The sequence below is a fragment of the Pagrus major genome, chromosome 4 (genome assembly GCF_040436345.1).
Source record: "Pagrus major chromosome 4, Pma_NU_1.0".
Classification (NCBI taxonomy): Eukaryota; Metazoa; Chordata; class Actinopteri; order Spariformes; family Sparidae; genus Pagrus; species Pagrus major.
Genome location: NC_133218.1, coordinates 17,093,521 through 17,111,671, shown reverse-complemented (window position 1 = coordinate 17,111,671; position 18,151 = coordinate 17,093,521). Strand labels below are relative to the sequence as shown.

Sequence of the window (18,151 nt, the reverse complement as noted above, 5' to 3'; positions counted from 1 at the left end):
AACACCTCAGAAAGACCAGGCTTGTCTTCGGCCACGGCAAACTGTAATTAACAATATTAAAAATACAAGGACACAATAAAAGGGAAATGAATAATATGTGGCCTTAAAAATGCATCATAATGAACACCTACTTGTTTGAAGCAATTAGGCGACGCTGCAATGGAGGACGTTTCTCTCAGATAGTCTTCCCAACTGAACGGTTCTAGCAAAAAAAACAGAAACATACTGATTAATGAAAGATTGTTCGAGGAGAGAAAAGTACTAAAACATACCACAATAAACTGACTCAAGAAAAACGGGCTGAGTTCACAAAATATTTTAAGGAGGAGTAAACCTTCTGAAGTGCTATTCTACTGATTTCTTTTAGCCACTTGGGGGCAGTGGAAAGTAGGGATTGTAGGGATCCACTTGATGGATTGTGAAATTCTGGGCCAACACCAATAACCATGTTTAAAATCATAATTCGGTCGACAGCTGATGCCAAAACCAATGTTTGTTGTTGATGTTTATTTATTTATTTATTTATTTATTCTGGGTATCATTAAGATTACATCACACATACACATGGTGAGTCGCGTCTCTGGGCGTGACCCACCAGCACTATTCTATCTATGCATGACAATCATGCTGCATGCTTAGTGGCTCACTTACACTGAGATTAACTCCTTGGGGATCAAAATGTAGTATCAAATGACAAGACAATTCTTGATACTCAATATATACCCAGCCCTATAATTATCTATCTCTTTTGTTGATATTTATTCCCCCTATTGTGCCGGAAAACAAAGAAATCTTCATTAGATAAAAGATTAATTGAATGGTTATAAAGTCATTCAGCTATTCATTACGCTGTCACTGAAGGATTGCAAATTAGATCAAAAAAATTCATGAAACAAACTTTAAGATAACCTTCTTTCATGTTTTTTAAGTCATTTTTCAAAAGCCTTTTTAACCCGCTGTTCAACTACGAATCTTTCAGTGCTCGCAAATTCCTTACAAACTGATGGCAGGAATGTCAAGAGCAGGGATGGGACAGTATTATATATTATTACGGATCGCTATAAATACTCAGTATAAATTGATCGTGGTAAATTTATCAGGACAATCCTCGATATCCTCATATGAATTAAGATTTCTAGATTATCACAAAATTGACACAGGGGTGGAGCACGCATCTTTTTCAGCCATTCCAAAGTCCTAAGCCTGTCACAATGGCTGACGGCACGGCTTGTCCACGGTATCCCCAAGAAAAATCAGATACGTGGAAATGTATTCAACACTTGATTCAACACGTGATTTAAGTATGTTTTAGTGCCATTTGGAGTTTCAAGCATAGTTTGATGATTATCGGGATAATATTGTGAATCACAATTATTTTGTCCAGGGATAATCGTGACACATCAGACACACACCACTATCATCGGTGAATATCATCTTATTTGCTTATTTGCTCGCAAACAATTGTATTCATACATCCAGTAGCCAGTAGCAATAAAGTCGGAGTTTGTGGCCTCCTGGCAAGCATATGTCCAGTATTCTCAGTTCTCTGTGTTTTAGCTCTGTTTTTGATGTCTACTAACTCATGTGGTCAGTCCCTGGCTCTGTAACCAAAATCTCTCCATTTCACTACATTTAGACATAATTAAGTAAATAATAAACATAGCAGACACGAATAAATTGTTTGCATGTACAATGAATTACAATGGATCCCACAGTTGCTCAATCTGCCCAGTTTAGGAGGTTCAGATACAAGACACTAATAAATGTTAGTAGAAGAGAAGAGGGTAATCTCTGTTGCTAAAACTTTCCGAGGAGACAGTTTAACATGTAAACTGAGTGCTTTTGTTAGCAAGCCCAGAAGTTACAGAAAAAAGACAGAATAGGTTACAGATCAGTATTAATGTCACAAACACGACTGAAACAAAAAAGCTATTAACTCAAAATGTTTTAGATTAGATTGCTAATGAAAGGATCAACAATGAAGAGGAACAAGGCAGAGATCAGAGTTTCCAACCGTTAGATTTGTCGAGGGCAGATCCTGCTGTGATGCTGCTTCGTCTCTCCTTCTCCTCCTTTTGATCTGAAATCAAAAGATGATTGAACTGCTCATCAGGATTTGGGAGCGACTGATATACAGACCATAATTACTGTGCAAATGAAGGCGAGTAAACCTGCGACAGCAACAAGGGGAAAATGAACAAACCTCAAACGTAGCAAACACCAAAAATTCTAATTATGTGGCAGAAAACATCAGGGAGCGTTTTGATCTTTGTGATCAAATTGAGACATTTGAGAATCAATCTAAGAACAACAGGACAAGCAGAAGAACGGTCACATGAAGGCCTACCTCTGTGTGGTGTTCGGCCCATGATGAGCAGGGTTAAATGTGCTGCTGCAGAGAGGTGAAGTCAGACAGGCTTTTACCTACACAGACACTGGAGAGGAGACAGATACAGTCAGAAAAAAATTCATCCAGAATGCACTGACCCACGGTAAAACTACGTACTGGCTCCATTAAAATTAAGAGATCTTAAACCTACGTGCAAAATTCATTCCACTTTTGTCCACTTAGACCAAGAAAGTGGATCACATCACTCCGGCATGCAGATCATTGAACTGGCTTCCTGTGTGTCAGAAATTGATTTTAAAACACAGCTGTTGCTCAGTGCTGAATGGTTTATCGCAGGTCTGCTTACTGTCCCCAGAGTCAAGACTTAACACAGAGAAGCAGCGTTCAGTTTTGATGCGCCACATATCTGGAACAAAGTCACAGAAAACTTGAGGTATAATTTTTCTAAAATCAAGATTTCTCTGTTTGTCACTACATTCTATTTAAGTCTATTTGTGACTATTTATTCACATCTTGACTGCCCTGTAGCTACTCACGCCGATGGAAAGTCGGATGGTGTCTCTAATTCCAAAAAACATTTCTGGAGCTTCACAGCAAAACAGAGTTTCAGCATTTTCCTAAACAACTGAAGTAGATGGGGACTTCTTGTAAAACATAAAACAAAAACATTGGAAAAAAAACAAGAAATGGCTCAATAATCAAAGTCTCCAGAAGCCCCAAGATCCCTCATGCACTTGTGCTACCGCTTTTAGCTTAGCAGCTTCCAGAGAAAATTTTGACTTAAAAAAGGGTGAAAATAACATCTTCTCAAATCAATTTGGGATCTCTGGTCTTCCAGCGACTTGGATTATGCCGGACGAGCTCTATGAAGCCATTTTGTTTTTGTTATTAGTTGTTTTTTTACTTATTAAAACAAGTCCCCATCTACTTCACTTGTTTAGGAGAATGCTACAACGCTGTTTTGTTGTGAAGCTCCAGAAATGTTTTGATTTTCTATCAGCATCATTTTTGGGTGAACTTGTCCTTTAATGCTGTTGATGTCTCATGTAAAACCCTTTGCATCACCTTGTTGTTGAAAGGTGCTGTACAAATAAACTTGCCTCTTTTGTAAAGTTCAACAGTGTTAATATTTGTTTTGTGATATTTTTCTTCTTGTCAACAAATCCAATGAAAAAACTAAAACCAAAAATGAACTGATTGAACTCACAGAGTAGAAGTGCGAAGCCAAAGCCGTACACAGTGAGCTACACTGTTTAAATGAGTGACATGTTCCTTCATTACAATGAATACACACAGTGTAGTTTATTTTGAGTCAATCCCACATGGAACCATCTGTCTGCAGTAAATATTCACTAGAGCATCAAATTAATGTGTATTAATATTAATATATCAATGTGTATTCATCCATGGCTGAAAATAGTCCCCAACAAATGCACTATTTACGCCTGTTTAAGTCATGTTTGTCTAAACCTACAGTGCCCCGCTGCTTTAGGAAATAATTTAGCCTTTTTTCAAAACATAAAAAAAAAATTAGGCTATATATTATAGTATATATATTATAGTCTTAAATTTACATTTATAAAGATTTTTATCTGCAGTAGGAAGAAATTAGTTTTGGGCACGATGCTGCTCTGAGAGCATTGGGAGCCCATCAAATATTTGTTTTCAATGAGAACGACACGATAATCTCAAAATCACTTAAAGATTCTGTTTTACTGCAACTTGCTTCAGGTTATATTCTGTTGTAGTCTGTAATATTTTTCTGTTTGCATCACCATAATCCTGCGATACCGAATCTTGTTACTCACAACTTTGATACAATCAGAAAACACTCTATGATTTACTCAAACTTTGCACATCAAAAATACAGCCGTCATTAAAGATGCATAATATACCAGTCAAAACATCAAATCTTATTAGTTTTGCATAATAAATACTTGTCGTACAACACCATGAACATGTCGCTCCTGTTGATTTAAGTGGACCTAAATAAAAAAGTGCCCAAAAAATGACGTGTTGTTATTTAACAAGTCTACACAACCTCCTCTGGATAAAAGGTTTGAGTTAGCAGCTTAGAAATGTACTCCTGAGACCCTTTGAAAATGAAAAATCAAATAAAAACGTTACCACGCTATTTATGCTGAAAACATCCAGGTTCACAAAGGCCCTGAGCACAGCCACTCTCCCCGCAAAGTCCGTACATAGTGATAGCTCAAAACGAAGCAGAAAATAATCCAAGGCACCCGAGGATCAAAAAAGTGATACATTCAAAATTAAATCCAGAAATTCAAAAGCTTAAAATCCCAAAAGAAGCCGGATAACATCTCCTCTCCTTGTGTTCTAGCATCTGCAATGTATTGTGGCTGTCCCTCCCTCTGAAGACCCCTCTATCTCTGCAGCGAATCCCATTGAGTCAGAAGGAGCCATAAAGATTCCAAGCTGCCATAAAAAGCCATTAAGACGTGTGGATGTGGGACGTCTGCTGGCCGACTTGAAAAGGATTCCAGCTCCAGACTGGTTCAGTGTTTGCGCTGGTCTGTCTGCCTCGCTCAAGAGGGTCAGACAAAAAAAACGCCCGGCAGACCAGGAAGCACTTAATTTTTTACAACCCTCCATTTCCACTAAGGCAGCCACTTATCTGGGATTAGTGTAATGTTCTGCAACCTGAACAGTGAGAAGATCTGAAAAATGACCCAAGACCTCGTTTCAAGGGAGGTTGTAAGTTTTCTCTGACAGGAGGAGCTGTCAAAGTGTTACTGATAGCATTTTCTCTCATGCGAAAACTTTATACTTTTTTACTTTATACGCAAAGATGCAAAATTTTAAAAGAAAATCATATATTTAGTCTGCGTTGTGAAGCAATTTACACTTTTAGATTTGATACTCACACAAATATTGTAAATTCATTGCGTAACTTCACAAAGTATAGGCTATTTTTGATCATAAAACTACACAGGTAATGTATAAAGCACAAAATAACTGGCTTCCTAACTGTCTTCAGAGGTTGTCTGGAATTAGAGAGTCAGTATGAACTCAGGGGAACAGGCAAACAACAGGTAAGGACAAAATTTAAAAGACAAGTTTAAAATAAGGTGGTAAACAAATATAAAACTCAGGTGTGACCTTTTTGTTTATGAAAAGTGTTGGACCTGCCTACACCTTTTGGGTCAATATATTTTTTGTTGTTTAAAATTGTTAATGATGACCGAAATACACTGAACTGAAAGTTATATCCTGCTTCAGGTTACATGAAAGACAAAATGTCACAGTAGGAACATTTCTGTGAATAATAAAGTATCTTCCACAACAAACAGTGGATTACTTGTGCAGTTAATTAATTAATTAATTCTTTAAAACAGGACATTTATAGAAAATACAAGCTCAAGGCGACGGCTTCAAACTGCTTCTCAAAATTTTTTACATTTATAGTAAACAAAAAACAGAGTGAAGCAGCAGATCCAGACGTTTGAGGAGCTGGAACCATTAATGTAGCATTTTTGCCTGATAAATGACTTAAATAATAATGTTGATTAATAATCCATAAATCAACCAATTGTTTCAGCACTGAAAACTTTTGCATAGGTTTCTTTTACATGTTTAAAACATAAAAGTGAAACAGACATTTTCATTTGTAATACAATTATTTGTTCTCACAACTAAAAGAAACTTGTTGTTTTTTGTGAAAAAAGTAAATCCTCAGAAGTCATTATTTCGAACATAAAATTTACAGTTAAGGAATCAAAACAATTATTAAAATATCAACACAACATAAACTTTATTTTGTGTGAATGTCTCCAAATTACTATTTTTGTCCAAAACCTCAAGATATTCAGTTTACAATCACTGAAGACAAAGAAAAGCAGCAAATCAGCTGATCACCCCATGAGTCGGTCTACTGAAAACAAACTGACACCTGTTTTGATAATCTGTTCATCAGTAGATTCATATTTAATATTAATATTTGCTAAACTCTGCTGATTTGCTTTGTTTTATGGGACTTTAAAGGGGCACTATGTAGTTTTGGAGAAGAAATTCAAACTCAGAACTTTATTATTTATAATATTAATGAGGTAATAATACAAACTCAGAAATATAATTTTTTTTCCTTAACTGAATAAACAAGCTGTTCTCAGAGGAAAATAAATAGGGTCCCCAGAACACTGTTTGAAGCTAGAAAGGTGGCAGGGTCCGCCACATATAAACAAAGAGAAACAGTATGAAACTGTGTTGTCCTTTGAGGTCAGTTTGTTTATTCAGTCATGAAAACATAGATAGTTTGTTTATTTAGTTTGTTGAGACATTTTTAAAAAAATCAGTCAATGAAGATTTTTCTCTTCTGATGAAAATGTCTAAAACTACACACTGCACCTTCAGACTGGATATCTTTCGTTTTGTTTAACTGTTCTGCATTTGTCACCCTTGGCTCTGGGATTTAGTAAAGACATATTAGAGACAAATAAATACAAAAAGACAGAATAATCAATAATTAAGATAACTGTTAGTTGCAGCCCATGAGTCACTTTTCGCATTTAAAACAGAGGAAAGCAGCAAACGTTGGCATTTTTGCTTGACAAATGACTTAAATGTTGATTAAAAGTTGCTCTGACAGACAGTTTCAGCTCTATCTGATGCAATGTTACATCTGCAACTGACAAAGTGAGTTTGCATATTTACCCTGCAGCACATCCTTCTGCAGGACTACAGGGGAAATAAGCCTCTCTTTTTTTTCTTTTTAAAGAGATCAAGCTACACATCTCGACTGAGAGCCATGTTTTGATGTTTTCAGTGTGAGGCAGGACAGTTTGGAGGCAGGAGACTGAGAGGATCACATTACTGCTGAAAGAGAGGCTGCAGGGCGTCACCTCCACAATCATCTCACATCCAACAACTTTGATCACACAACATCTGTCATCCAAAGTGTTTTCTTCACACCAACACTGAGGTTACTCATCACACCTCTCTGGGTTTAGGTTGCATGTGTGGTTGATTTAAAAAAAAAAGAAGAAGAAGAAAAGAAGAAGATCATATCTGACTCTCATTTGCATGATTTATGTTCGGAGGGGGAAAGACTGAATCAGCAGAATATGTCATTTAATTTGAAGAAAAGTCTGTGACGCATTTTCATTTGGTTTATGGTCACATTTTGTGGGCGGGACGGGGCTCATCATGCGGGCTAAAAAAACGCTGCTAACGTTGCGTTACAGCGGCGGGGGTGTGATAGTAGAAAAGCTGCGGGATCGAACGTGCCAAGCGTTTTTTTCTTAGTTGCGGTGTAATCCTCCGCAGGGAGCCAGTAAACAGAAAGCAAAGGGAAATCTGCAGAGTTCAATGTCGCTGCTGCTGCACAGTCCGCACCGAGCTGCCGTCCGCCTGCACGGAGACACTGTCAACACGCTCCGCCGTCCACCACACTGCGGGGACAGACGAGAGGGGGGCCGAGCGCCTTCTCATCCGTCCCCGCAAAACAAAACGAGAGACAAACCCGAGTAATAATGAGACATGAGCCGTACCCACCGTCTGAGCAGGGGATTTTGATGGGAGATTCCTCACTTTCTATCAGATGCAAGCCGCCATATTCGCTGCAGCTCCGCGCATGTCCACCACGCAGTGCTCTAATTCATATTTTTCCACTGGAGGTGAAAAAAAAAAAAAAAAAAAAAAAAGAAGAAGAAGCGCACAGAGAGACAGAGAAGGGGGAAATTATTAATTAGTCCTTTGATTTAGATGGATTTTGCTTCGTGTCGGTGCTTGGTAATAAACTGCACGTCGTGTGGGAACGAAAATTGAAAAGTGTGTTTCCTGTTTGTGGTGAAGGAGGAGAGTGAGGGAGGAGATGGAGGAGCAGGAAGGTCAGAGTGATGTTAGGGAAACACACCGAGGACAAAACACACTGGCTGTTGTTACAATAGATGAGATAACAGGCCACACAGAGGCAGACAAACTGAGGAGGACAACATGAGGAGATTATGGTTTATTATTAATGATGGAGGAAGAACCAAATATACTTTTTATGCTTTTAAAAGTACTAATACTACAATGTAAAAAATACTCAGTCAAAAAGTCCAGTTTTTACTTGAATACCAAATGTTACTAAGTCACATAGTACTTGAGTAAAAGTCTTAAAATATCTGATATTAAATGTACTTAAGTATCAAAACTAAAAGTAAATCATACGTATATATTTACATGTATTTATACTGTATACTTTGGGGCGGTTGACTATCAGTCTGGGCGATTATCGAATTCAATATTCAACATTTTTCTGATAATTCTCTTCTTTTTAAAAATCTGTTTGCCGATTGATTTGTGTAATCTGCAAAGTAACTAGTAACTTTGGTTATCGAATAAATGTAGTGGAGTAAAAAGTACAATATTTACCTCCAAATCGTAGTAGGGTGGAAGTATAAAGTACCAGAAAATGGAAATACTCAATAAAGTACCTCAGAATTGTATATAGTATAGTATATATAGTACTTAAGTAAATGTACTTACTTACATTACATCACTGGTAATAATAGGCCACAATGAAGCAGCCAAATTTATGAATACAATGTCGGGAGATCAATACTGGATCAAAAGTAATTTTCTGGCAAAAGAAATGTACTTAAGTATCAAAAGTACAAGTAAAAGTAAATTATGCATATATTTACATGTATATAAACTGTATATTTTGGGTCGATTGATTATCGGCCTGGACCATTATTGAATTCGAAATTCAACATTTTTCTGATAATCAAGAATGTGTTTTCTTTTAAAAAATCTGATTGCCGATTGATTTATGTAATCTGCAAAGTAACTAGTAACTAAAGATAACAAATAAATGTTGTGGAGTAAAAAGTACAATATTTGCCTCCAAATTGTAGTGAAGTGGAAATATGTAGTACCAGAAAATGAAAGTACTCAAGTAAAGTACAAATACCTCAAAAGTGTGCTTAAGTACAGTACTTGAATAAATGTACTTAGTTACATTCCATCACTGGTAATAGGAGACCACAATGAACCAGCTAAATTCAGGAAAACAATATGAGGAGATTATTACTGGACTGATTTATTATTAATGATGGAAGAAGTTCCAAATATACTTTTTATGCTTTTAAAAGTACTAATACTACAATGTAAAAATACTAATAGTCCATTTTTTTTCAAGTGTAATTAGCAAATTGAACTTAGTATCATAAGTAAAAGTACTCATCTAAGAGAGATTGTATCTTCATTGGATCAATTAAGATTAATATTGAGGGAGACTACTTAATATTCTGTTGCATCCAAAGCTGTAGCCAGGATTTTAGAAATACTGAGGTCAAGTACCCAAAAGTCATACATGAGTAAAAAAGTAAAAATATTGTGTTAAAATATTACTTTGGTAAAAGTGAAAGTTACTTATACAAATAGTACTTGAGTAAAAGTCTTAAAGTATTTGATATTAAATGTACTCAAGTATCAAAAGTACAAGTAAAAGTAAATTATACATATATTTACAAGTATATAAACTGTATACTGTGGGTTGATTGATTACTGGCCTGGACGAATATCAGATCCGATATTTTAGCATTTTTCTGATTATTGGAATTAACACAAGTTAATTTAAACATGCACTCATTTGGCTCTGATGCAGCATGTAATCCAAAAAGTAACTAGTAACTAAAGTTTTCAAATAAATGTAGTGGAGTAAAAAGTACAATCTTGGCCTCCTAAATGTAGCAGAAAATGGAAATACTTAAGTAAAGTAACTCAAAATTGTACTTAAGTGCAATACACTTAAGATTACTTACGTAAAAAGTACTTTAACATCAGATGAAACTCTAACTAAGGCTAACTCTAGTTCATTTGCAGTTTTTCTTGAGCACTGTCTAAAACCAATAACATAAAAATAATAAATCTGATTTCACTGGGATGAGTAAAGTCTATCTTATTTTATGTTAAACTGTTTGTTTGTGGCATCTTAATCTGTAAACAAAAGAGTAAAAATGCAATATTTACCTCTGCGGTGTGGAGTGAAAGTATATATTAGCATAAAAGGAATACTCAAGGAAAGTACAAGTACCTCAAATTTATCTCAGTTACAGTACTGGAGTAAATGTACTTAGTTACATGATATAACTGCAGATTAAAACATTAAAGACAACAATAATAATAATAATAAAAATATTGTGTCTAAAAGTATATCTATATGCTCCAAAACTCCATATATATACTGTATATATACTGTATATACCGTATATATGTCCTCAAATGAAGGAGCTCAGTGTTTTCCAGCAGTGAGACTGTCACTGACAAAATGTGAAATCATTTCTTTCAAGTCTCGATCTCTAAATATTTAAACACTTTTCTCTCAAATAGCAAATGTGGCATCAAATGTAGGTGAGAAACTTTTTCTTTGGCGACGAATCGGACCAAATGTTCCACATTTTATGAGTGTGACTCTGCACCGAGTTAAATATAAAATGTCACCTCATATCTGATGATAATATTCAACGGTAAGAATGAATCACGCTGGTCACACACGGTCTCAGCATATAGGCCACGTGTGAAAACTTAGAATAGAGGTATAAATCTATGCACTTGTACACTTGCAGCTTTACACTTTTCCTCCACCACCTTCCAGACTAAATTAGCTCTACATTTATCTGACGGCTGCTCACTTTAGCCTGAAAGATTTGAAAACACAATAAATGACAATCTTCTGAATTATGCACTGTTAAAGCTCAATCCATTCAACAGTACATTAAGTGCTTAGTTAAGATCCACCTCAGCCAGCTGCAGCATTAAAAGCATCAGTAACACAATTCAGAATATATTTAATGATATTATGAAAAGGGACATTCTGTAAATTACTTAAGTGTTGTTTTGATAGAGGACCTTAAGCTTACGTACACAGATGTGGATTAGGGATCGACCATTATGACTTTTTCAGGGCTGATACCGATTATTAGAAATAAAGGAGACTGAAAACCCATATTTGAAACTGATATTCAGTTGCAGTAAAAAATAAATCATTTTGTTTCAAAATTTCGAACAACCAGTGATGAAATCACTGTAAGTACAGTTTACTCAAGTACTGCTCTTAAGTACAATTTTGAGGTACTTTACTTGAGTATTTCCATTTTCTGCTACTTTATACTTCCTCTTCACTGCATTAGTTTCATTCATTTAGTTACTAGTTACTTTGCAGATTCAGATTATTCAGTGATTATAGGCTGTTATCTGTGACGTGTTAGGTTGTGTGTGAGGATGTTGCATCAGAGCCAAAACAGCACATTTTTAAATTAATTTAGTTTGTCAGCATCTGACAGAAAAATCACAGATAATCGAAAAATGCTGAATATTGGCCCTGATGATCAGCCAGGGCCGATGATCTGTCTACCCCTGGAATCGACTGTTCTGATGACCTGCAACTTGACTGGACAGAAAATAAATGACTTAAGACAAGTTGACCTGAATGACTTGCCTTATGTTCATTTCATGTTTTCAGTTCATTTTATTTATTTATTTTTGTCTGGCTGTTAGTATTTCACTGTTTAAACGTGATGAGAAGGTGAAATCTCTCTGATTGAGAAGAAATAAAGAAATACATAAGTTAAGTAAGTATTAACTTATTTATTTCTTTATTTCCCCTGGAGCTGAACTGGTGTTACAAAAGTCTGTTATTTTGAAATAAAATCACACTGATGACATCACTTTACCTCCTTTGACCTATCTCCTGAAGGTCTGTGACTAACTCGACTGTCTCTTTTCAGTTATAAGATCACTTTGCTGGTGTTACTGTAAGTTAATAAGCTTTCATTTATGTGTATTCATAGAGTCAACGAGTCATGGAATAATGTGGTTATAAGTTTAAATGTTAGAAAAGGAAGACAATTTTCACATTTTGCATTTCCAAAAGTGGATGTTTCTGTAGAATGACTCTGTAACGTACCAGTTTCCCCGTCAAGGGTCAATAAAGTATTTCTCATTCTGATCTAATTATATTACAAATTCAATGCTTGGCTGCACTTTTTGAACAGATTAGATAAATTGATCTATAATATCATTATTAGACAGCAGCTTGTGTTTTCTCCTTATAAAGCCCAAATACTGCAGGTAAGACTGACATGCTGTCTCCAGGGAGGAAAAAGTGACTTGACTTGGGCCTTAACTTGCAGAAAATGACTTTGTACTTGCTTGAGATTTGGACCAAATTGAATCACATGTCTGCTCATACTTGTTACACTGTGGTAATGGATGTTTGACAGGGAAACAAAGCCAAAGTTTTTATCTTCTGAATACAGCATGTAAAAACTAATTATCATAATGACAGTTGTTACAAGTGTACAATAAAGTTGTGTCAGTGATGACAGTGAGCTGTGAGGATGGTGTGAGTGGAGGGCACACACACAACACGTGGCCTGTGGAAGAGGGTGGTGACTTGCAAACAGACTGTAGCTGCGGCGTTTAATGTACAACATATTAATGTACAAAACACCTGCTCATTATGAAACAGACAGAGTGTGTGTGAATCCAGGGAATTTACACCGATTTCGCCAATTAACGCAGTCATGAAGGGGAGGTGTAGGTGGGAGAGAGTGGAGACGAGCTGCAGGAGGGTTTTTAATCATTGACTCCACACGGACTCACCAAAGAGGGAACATCATCACACACTGGCTGTGTGAAACCTGTGGCTGATTAATATCAGCCATATTCAAGATTGAACACATTATGAGCTGGATTGCATTTCCATCCCAAAGTTTGATCTCATCACAGCTCAGTCTGGATGTAAAAACCACTGCTGGAACGCGCAGACGTCTGTGTTTCTATTGGCTGTGCGCAGCGTCGCTCAGAGGAATGACGATTTTGCTGCTATAACCAGCTGATGCTGAGGCTATGAGCACGGAGCCTCTGAAGAGCTGTTGACGGTACATGGATATCCCGTCATCGGCGTTATGCCTGCGGATTCGGTCTCGTCTCCATCCAGAGGTTGAGTGAGTAGGATATTTGATCGTGTCACGACGCACAGGCCCGGGCTTTCCCCCCTCCTGTCGCTCCACATGATGTTTCTTCGTCTTCCCACATCATCATTTTCATGGGCATGATGCTGTGTGCTTCACAGATTGAGCTTTTCTCACCTCACACAGGCGACACATAACATCTGCAGGTAAAAAGAGGCTCGTCGGTTTTTACTGACGGACGGGCTGCGGTGGATTATTTCTCTTATCTTTCATGTGCTTTGCGTGCGTGAAATGGTGTCTAATTAAGTTGTTATGGGCGCACGCTATTTGTCGATGTTGTTGTGCAACACTGTCGTGAACGTTGGTCCGTGAACAACGTTATAATGTATGCACGGGTTACTGTGTAGGCTGAGAAACGCGTGGACAGCGATGGAATGGTGGTGCGCTCCGCAACGCAGCGAGGAGAGAGACGCAGTTTCGATGCAGAGAGCAGCATTACTATCCTCTCTCTCTCTCTCTCTCTCTCTCTCTCTCTCACTCTCTCTCTCTCTCTCTGCCTCTCTCACCTCACACACACACACTATCTATCTCTCGTGCACGCGGACGCACGCACCTTGCTTTTAAATTCACACTCGCAAACTCACTCATCCCCGTGGTTGTCTTTGCTTGCAGACGCCAACAGGCGCTTGATTCAAGATGTATGTGTCCGTCCGCTCTGTCAATATTTTCTGGACTTTCACGGTGATGTTGCCACCTTATTTCCATTTACCAGCTGTCCGCCTGATGGCTGCAAGGACAAGCAGCAGCTTATCAATAAACCGACCCAGTGCTGTACCCATTTTCCTTTTAGGAATGTTTTTTCCTAGAGTACAGGCAATAACGCATCCTTGGTAGCTCCAGTTGCAGGCTTTCGAGGTAGATTTCTCTGTTCAGACCGGATGCATTATGGATCTAAGCACTCCCCACTATATCCTTGAATGACTAGCCATGGATGGCCTCAACATCCACCTCATCACTTCCCCTGGAAAGACTTAGCTGTGTGGAGCATACACTGCATAGGAAAACGCCCACACAGGCACATGAGCCAAATCAACATTAAAGTGTTTTTGCACTGCTGAATAAATCAAGTGTTATACAAATGAAGTTGGACTGATACTGTGAGAAGCTTTGATGGTTCCAGTCCAACAGCTTCGCATTACAAAAGAGGCATTTAATAACCATGGTCAGTTTTTGGACGTGTGACAGGAGGAGATCTGAGCCTTTGAATATAATTGTTCTCTGCGTTCTTGGCCTTTTTTTCTTCCTCAAACAAAATGATTTATCTTTTGGCGTGTGTACTTTTAGGACACAGGCTCTTTGAAAGCAATGTGAGGGCTTAATTTTAGTTTTTAAGTTATAAGAATGTTAAATCATGACCCATTTCAACATGTTCAGTTCCACAGTTTGAATGTGGCAGCACAATAGAGCTGTAGGTAATTATACATCGGGTACAGCACAAAGTGCAGCTGGGGCTGAACAAAATGTCCTTATGGTTTTGCAGGTATTTGCTCAAAAATCAAAGTGTTGGACACAACTGTGATGTGATGATGGTGCTAGATTAACCAAAGTAAATCCGATTCATCCCGAGGATGCTAACATTAGCTAATTAGCACAAAACACAAAGTACAGTTGAGGCTGATGGGAATGTCCGTATTGTTTTGCAGGTATTTGCTCAAGGTTCAGGGATCATTTATTTGTCATTCTGTAACATTGGATTGTCTGAGGAAAGAAGCAGCGGATAATACTGTATCTTTTGCCAGATGGCAACAGGGCGAACGAAGTACGCTACATTAAAATCTCGGAGCCACATTCATTCCCATGAAAGCTGCTGAGTGGTGCATGAAGCCAAGATGTATAGCGGTATAGCGCCCGGCTAACTTGAATAGAACTAAAATGATTTAATCTTGCGGCTCTTGTAGACTTTGGACCGAATGGCTTAATTTATGCCAGTGAAACGAGTCATTTCGTGGGGCTTGTGATGCTCAAAATATAATTTTCCACTCTTCTACAGCCGCTTCTTTCACAATGTAAGTTTATTGAAAAAAGTCTTTTTGGCCCAAATGCATCACTTGACGTTATAATTACACTGTTCGGCCACTACGAAAGTTGGCTTCAAAGCCTGGAGCTCACCAAAGTGTTGGACACAACTTCGACCCATTGATGGTACTAGGTTAAAATTCAGGGGATTACCATAGAAAATCCAATTCATTTGTTTATGTTAGCTAATTAACAAGTATGCCTGAGGCTGATGAAATTGTCCACAGTTTTGCAGGTATTTGGTCATAAATTGAAGCATTAATTCATGAGGGAAACATAAATGTCTGTTCCAAAAGTCACATCAGTCCATCTAGTAATTGTTGAGACATTTAGTTGAAAACCACGCAAGTCAACCTGCCGATGGTGTAAGAGGAAAAGTCAGGGCATAGCCAAATCAGTAGAATATATAGTCTAAGAAAAAGATTGTGCAAACCCACCTACTAGATGTTGAGACATTTTAGTGGATAAGTGAACATTTTGACTGACTGGTGGCACTAAAGCAAATGTCACACAATGCATCGAATATCTGTTGAGATATTTCACTAAAAATAAAAAATGTCTCATGGTTCCCTGAGACAAAAAGTCAGGGGATCACCAGAGTGATTCATCTTCTGGGGGGCCATCAGCGTCTGTTCAAAATGTCATGACAATACATTAAAATAGTTGTTGAGACATTTCACTAAATCCATGAAAGTTCTTGTAAGAGGATGACCAAATCAGTAGGATGCATTGTCTAAGAACCATGAATGTTACCAAAAATTGTGCCAACCCATTTAGTAGATGTTGAGATATTTCAGTGGATAAGTGAAAATTGTATGAAAAAGTCCTCAGGATTCATACAGTCCATCAAATAGTTGTTGAGACATTTCACTAAAAAACTAAAATGTTTTTTTGGTGCCACAGAAGGAGGATTCATCCTCTGGGAGTAATCAGTGTCTGTACAAAATTTTATAACAATGCATCCAATTGTTGAGGTATTTCAGTCTGGTCCAAAGCGGTGGACGCACTGATTGCTGGGGAACTACAAGGTTAGACCTGTGTAAAGCAGGCAGGGCTTAAAGTGCTGCCAGCCATTACACATTCCCTGATGACTGTCACCCTTGCAGCATCCTCCAGACTGAATGCGTGGCTGTTGGGAATAGATGGGACAGGAAGATTGTGTGGAAGTCATGCTTAAGTCATTCATGATTTAAATATGTCCTGAAGGAAATGCCTTCCTGTGCAATGTGCATGTCCTAGTTAGCTGCCATCTGTGCCAGGAATACCACCAGCATGCTACTGCCTGTGCAAGGAATGATGGGAAATTGGACCTTGGAATGACCTTTCAACAGCATGAATAACATCTCGCTTCTCTGTTTTGTCTCTGCTCCTCCAGGTACGACTGTGTGGAGGTTTGGATAGAAGCACTAGACGGACGACCTCAAGACATGGAATAAAGGGAATTTGGAAACAACTGAAACCACTTCGAGTCAGATCCATAAATACAAGAAACTGACATTTAAAAAAAGGCTTGAAGATAGCTGTAGGGTGAGGAGGAGAGAAGCTGAAGTAGAAGAGGAGTGAAGATGGGGTGTGGTTCGACGCTCTCCACCTTTCGTCTGGACTCTACAGTTCACTCAGTCAGCCGCCGGACAAAGCAGGAGTTGCCTCGCTAAAACCAGAGCTGCTCATTTCACCTGCTGGAGGAGCCCCCACCCTCGGTGATGTGATGAATAAGTTTGAAGTCCTTGGCATTGTGGGAGAAGGTGGGTGATGTTACACAGCGGATTTTACTGCATTTTTGTGAGGATTGTACGTATGTGTTGTTAACTTAACTGTGATCAGGGGCACCGAGGTCACATCGATGGGAATGTGGGAGTTTTAGCAACCTAAGGTGCATTTTGCTTCATATCGGTGTTGTCAAATCTTGTATCTCCAACATGTCCCCTTTAGAGGAGCTTAGCATTTCTTACTCAATGCAGAGGGTTGTTAACTGGCTTTAAGAGCCTGAGAGGTTGTAGAAGTTTCTGATAAAGTAGCACATAATCCTGTCCTCAGTCTGTGCTCACAAAGAAAACAACAGCATTAGTCATTTGTTTACCATGCATTCTCAAGTAGTTTCCAGGGCCTCTGTTTACCTCGACTGCAGAGAGAACCGAGCCTTCATGTGAAAGGACAAGTCTTTATTCGCCAGTTGAATATCTAATCAGATTTTTTGTAAGAATGATCTGCCTTAGTTTTAATTTGCTGTGGATGCCAACTCAAGACATCCTCCATGATCACCTGTTTGTCTTGATAGTGTAAGTTGCCACCACACTATTTTTATCACGCCGAACTCACGACTCTGCTGCTGAGTCTCTCTTCTCGAACAGAAACACTCTTCTTATTCCCTTATTATTTCCAGTTGCTTCCACTTTTCTGATTTTTTAAGCATTGTTAAGTTACCATCAATGAAATGCAACACTTCCTGGATTGATGTGTCACATATAAAGCCCTCCAGCAGCATGATTCATCCTGTTAGGGGTAGGCTTTTAACCGACAGACAACAGTATGAGATTTTCAAAGTGCAGTAACTGCCTCAGAAATATCACAGTTTCACAGTGTCACAGTTGGCTTTATGGTATTACATTATTATTATTATTATTATTATTATTATTATTATTATTATTGTTGTTGTTGTTGTTATTATTATCATAATTATTATTATTATTAGAAATAGTAGTATTAGTATTAGTATTAGTATTAGTATTAGTATTATTGGTTACAATGACCCCTTTAAGGAAAGGGCTTTATTCTTATTTCACAAAATATGTCCTGACAG

At 37.9% G+C, this 18,151-nt stretch overlaps 1 protein-coding gene across 2 annotated transcripts in view; it reads right to left on the bottom strand.

The window, feature by feature from the left end:
* scml2 (Scm polycomb group protein like 2) overlaps nucleotides 1–7,891 on the bottom strand; it is a 32,766-nt gene extending 24,875 nt beyond the window's left edge. For both annotated transcript variants that reach the window (XM_073463790.1, XM_073463792.1), the window contains exons 1-4: nucleotides 7,865–7,891; nucleotides 2,348–2,435; nucleotides 2,015–2,080; nucleotides 132–202 (exon numbers count right to left, since the gene is read on the bottom strand). In XM_073463790.1, coding sequence (XP_073319891.1) covers nucleotides 132–202; nucleotides 2,015–2,080; nucleotides 2,348–2,369 — 159 coding nt within the window. In that variant the 5' untranslated portion in view covers nucleotides 2,370–2,435; nucleotides 7,865–7,891. The remainder of the gene's footprint in view (nucleotides 1–131; nucleotides 203–2,014; nucleotides 2,081–2,347; nucleotides 2,436–7,864) is intronic.
* Nucleotides 7,892–18,151: the final 10,260 nt, after the last annotated feature.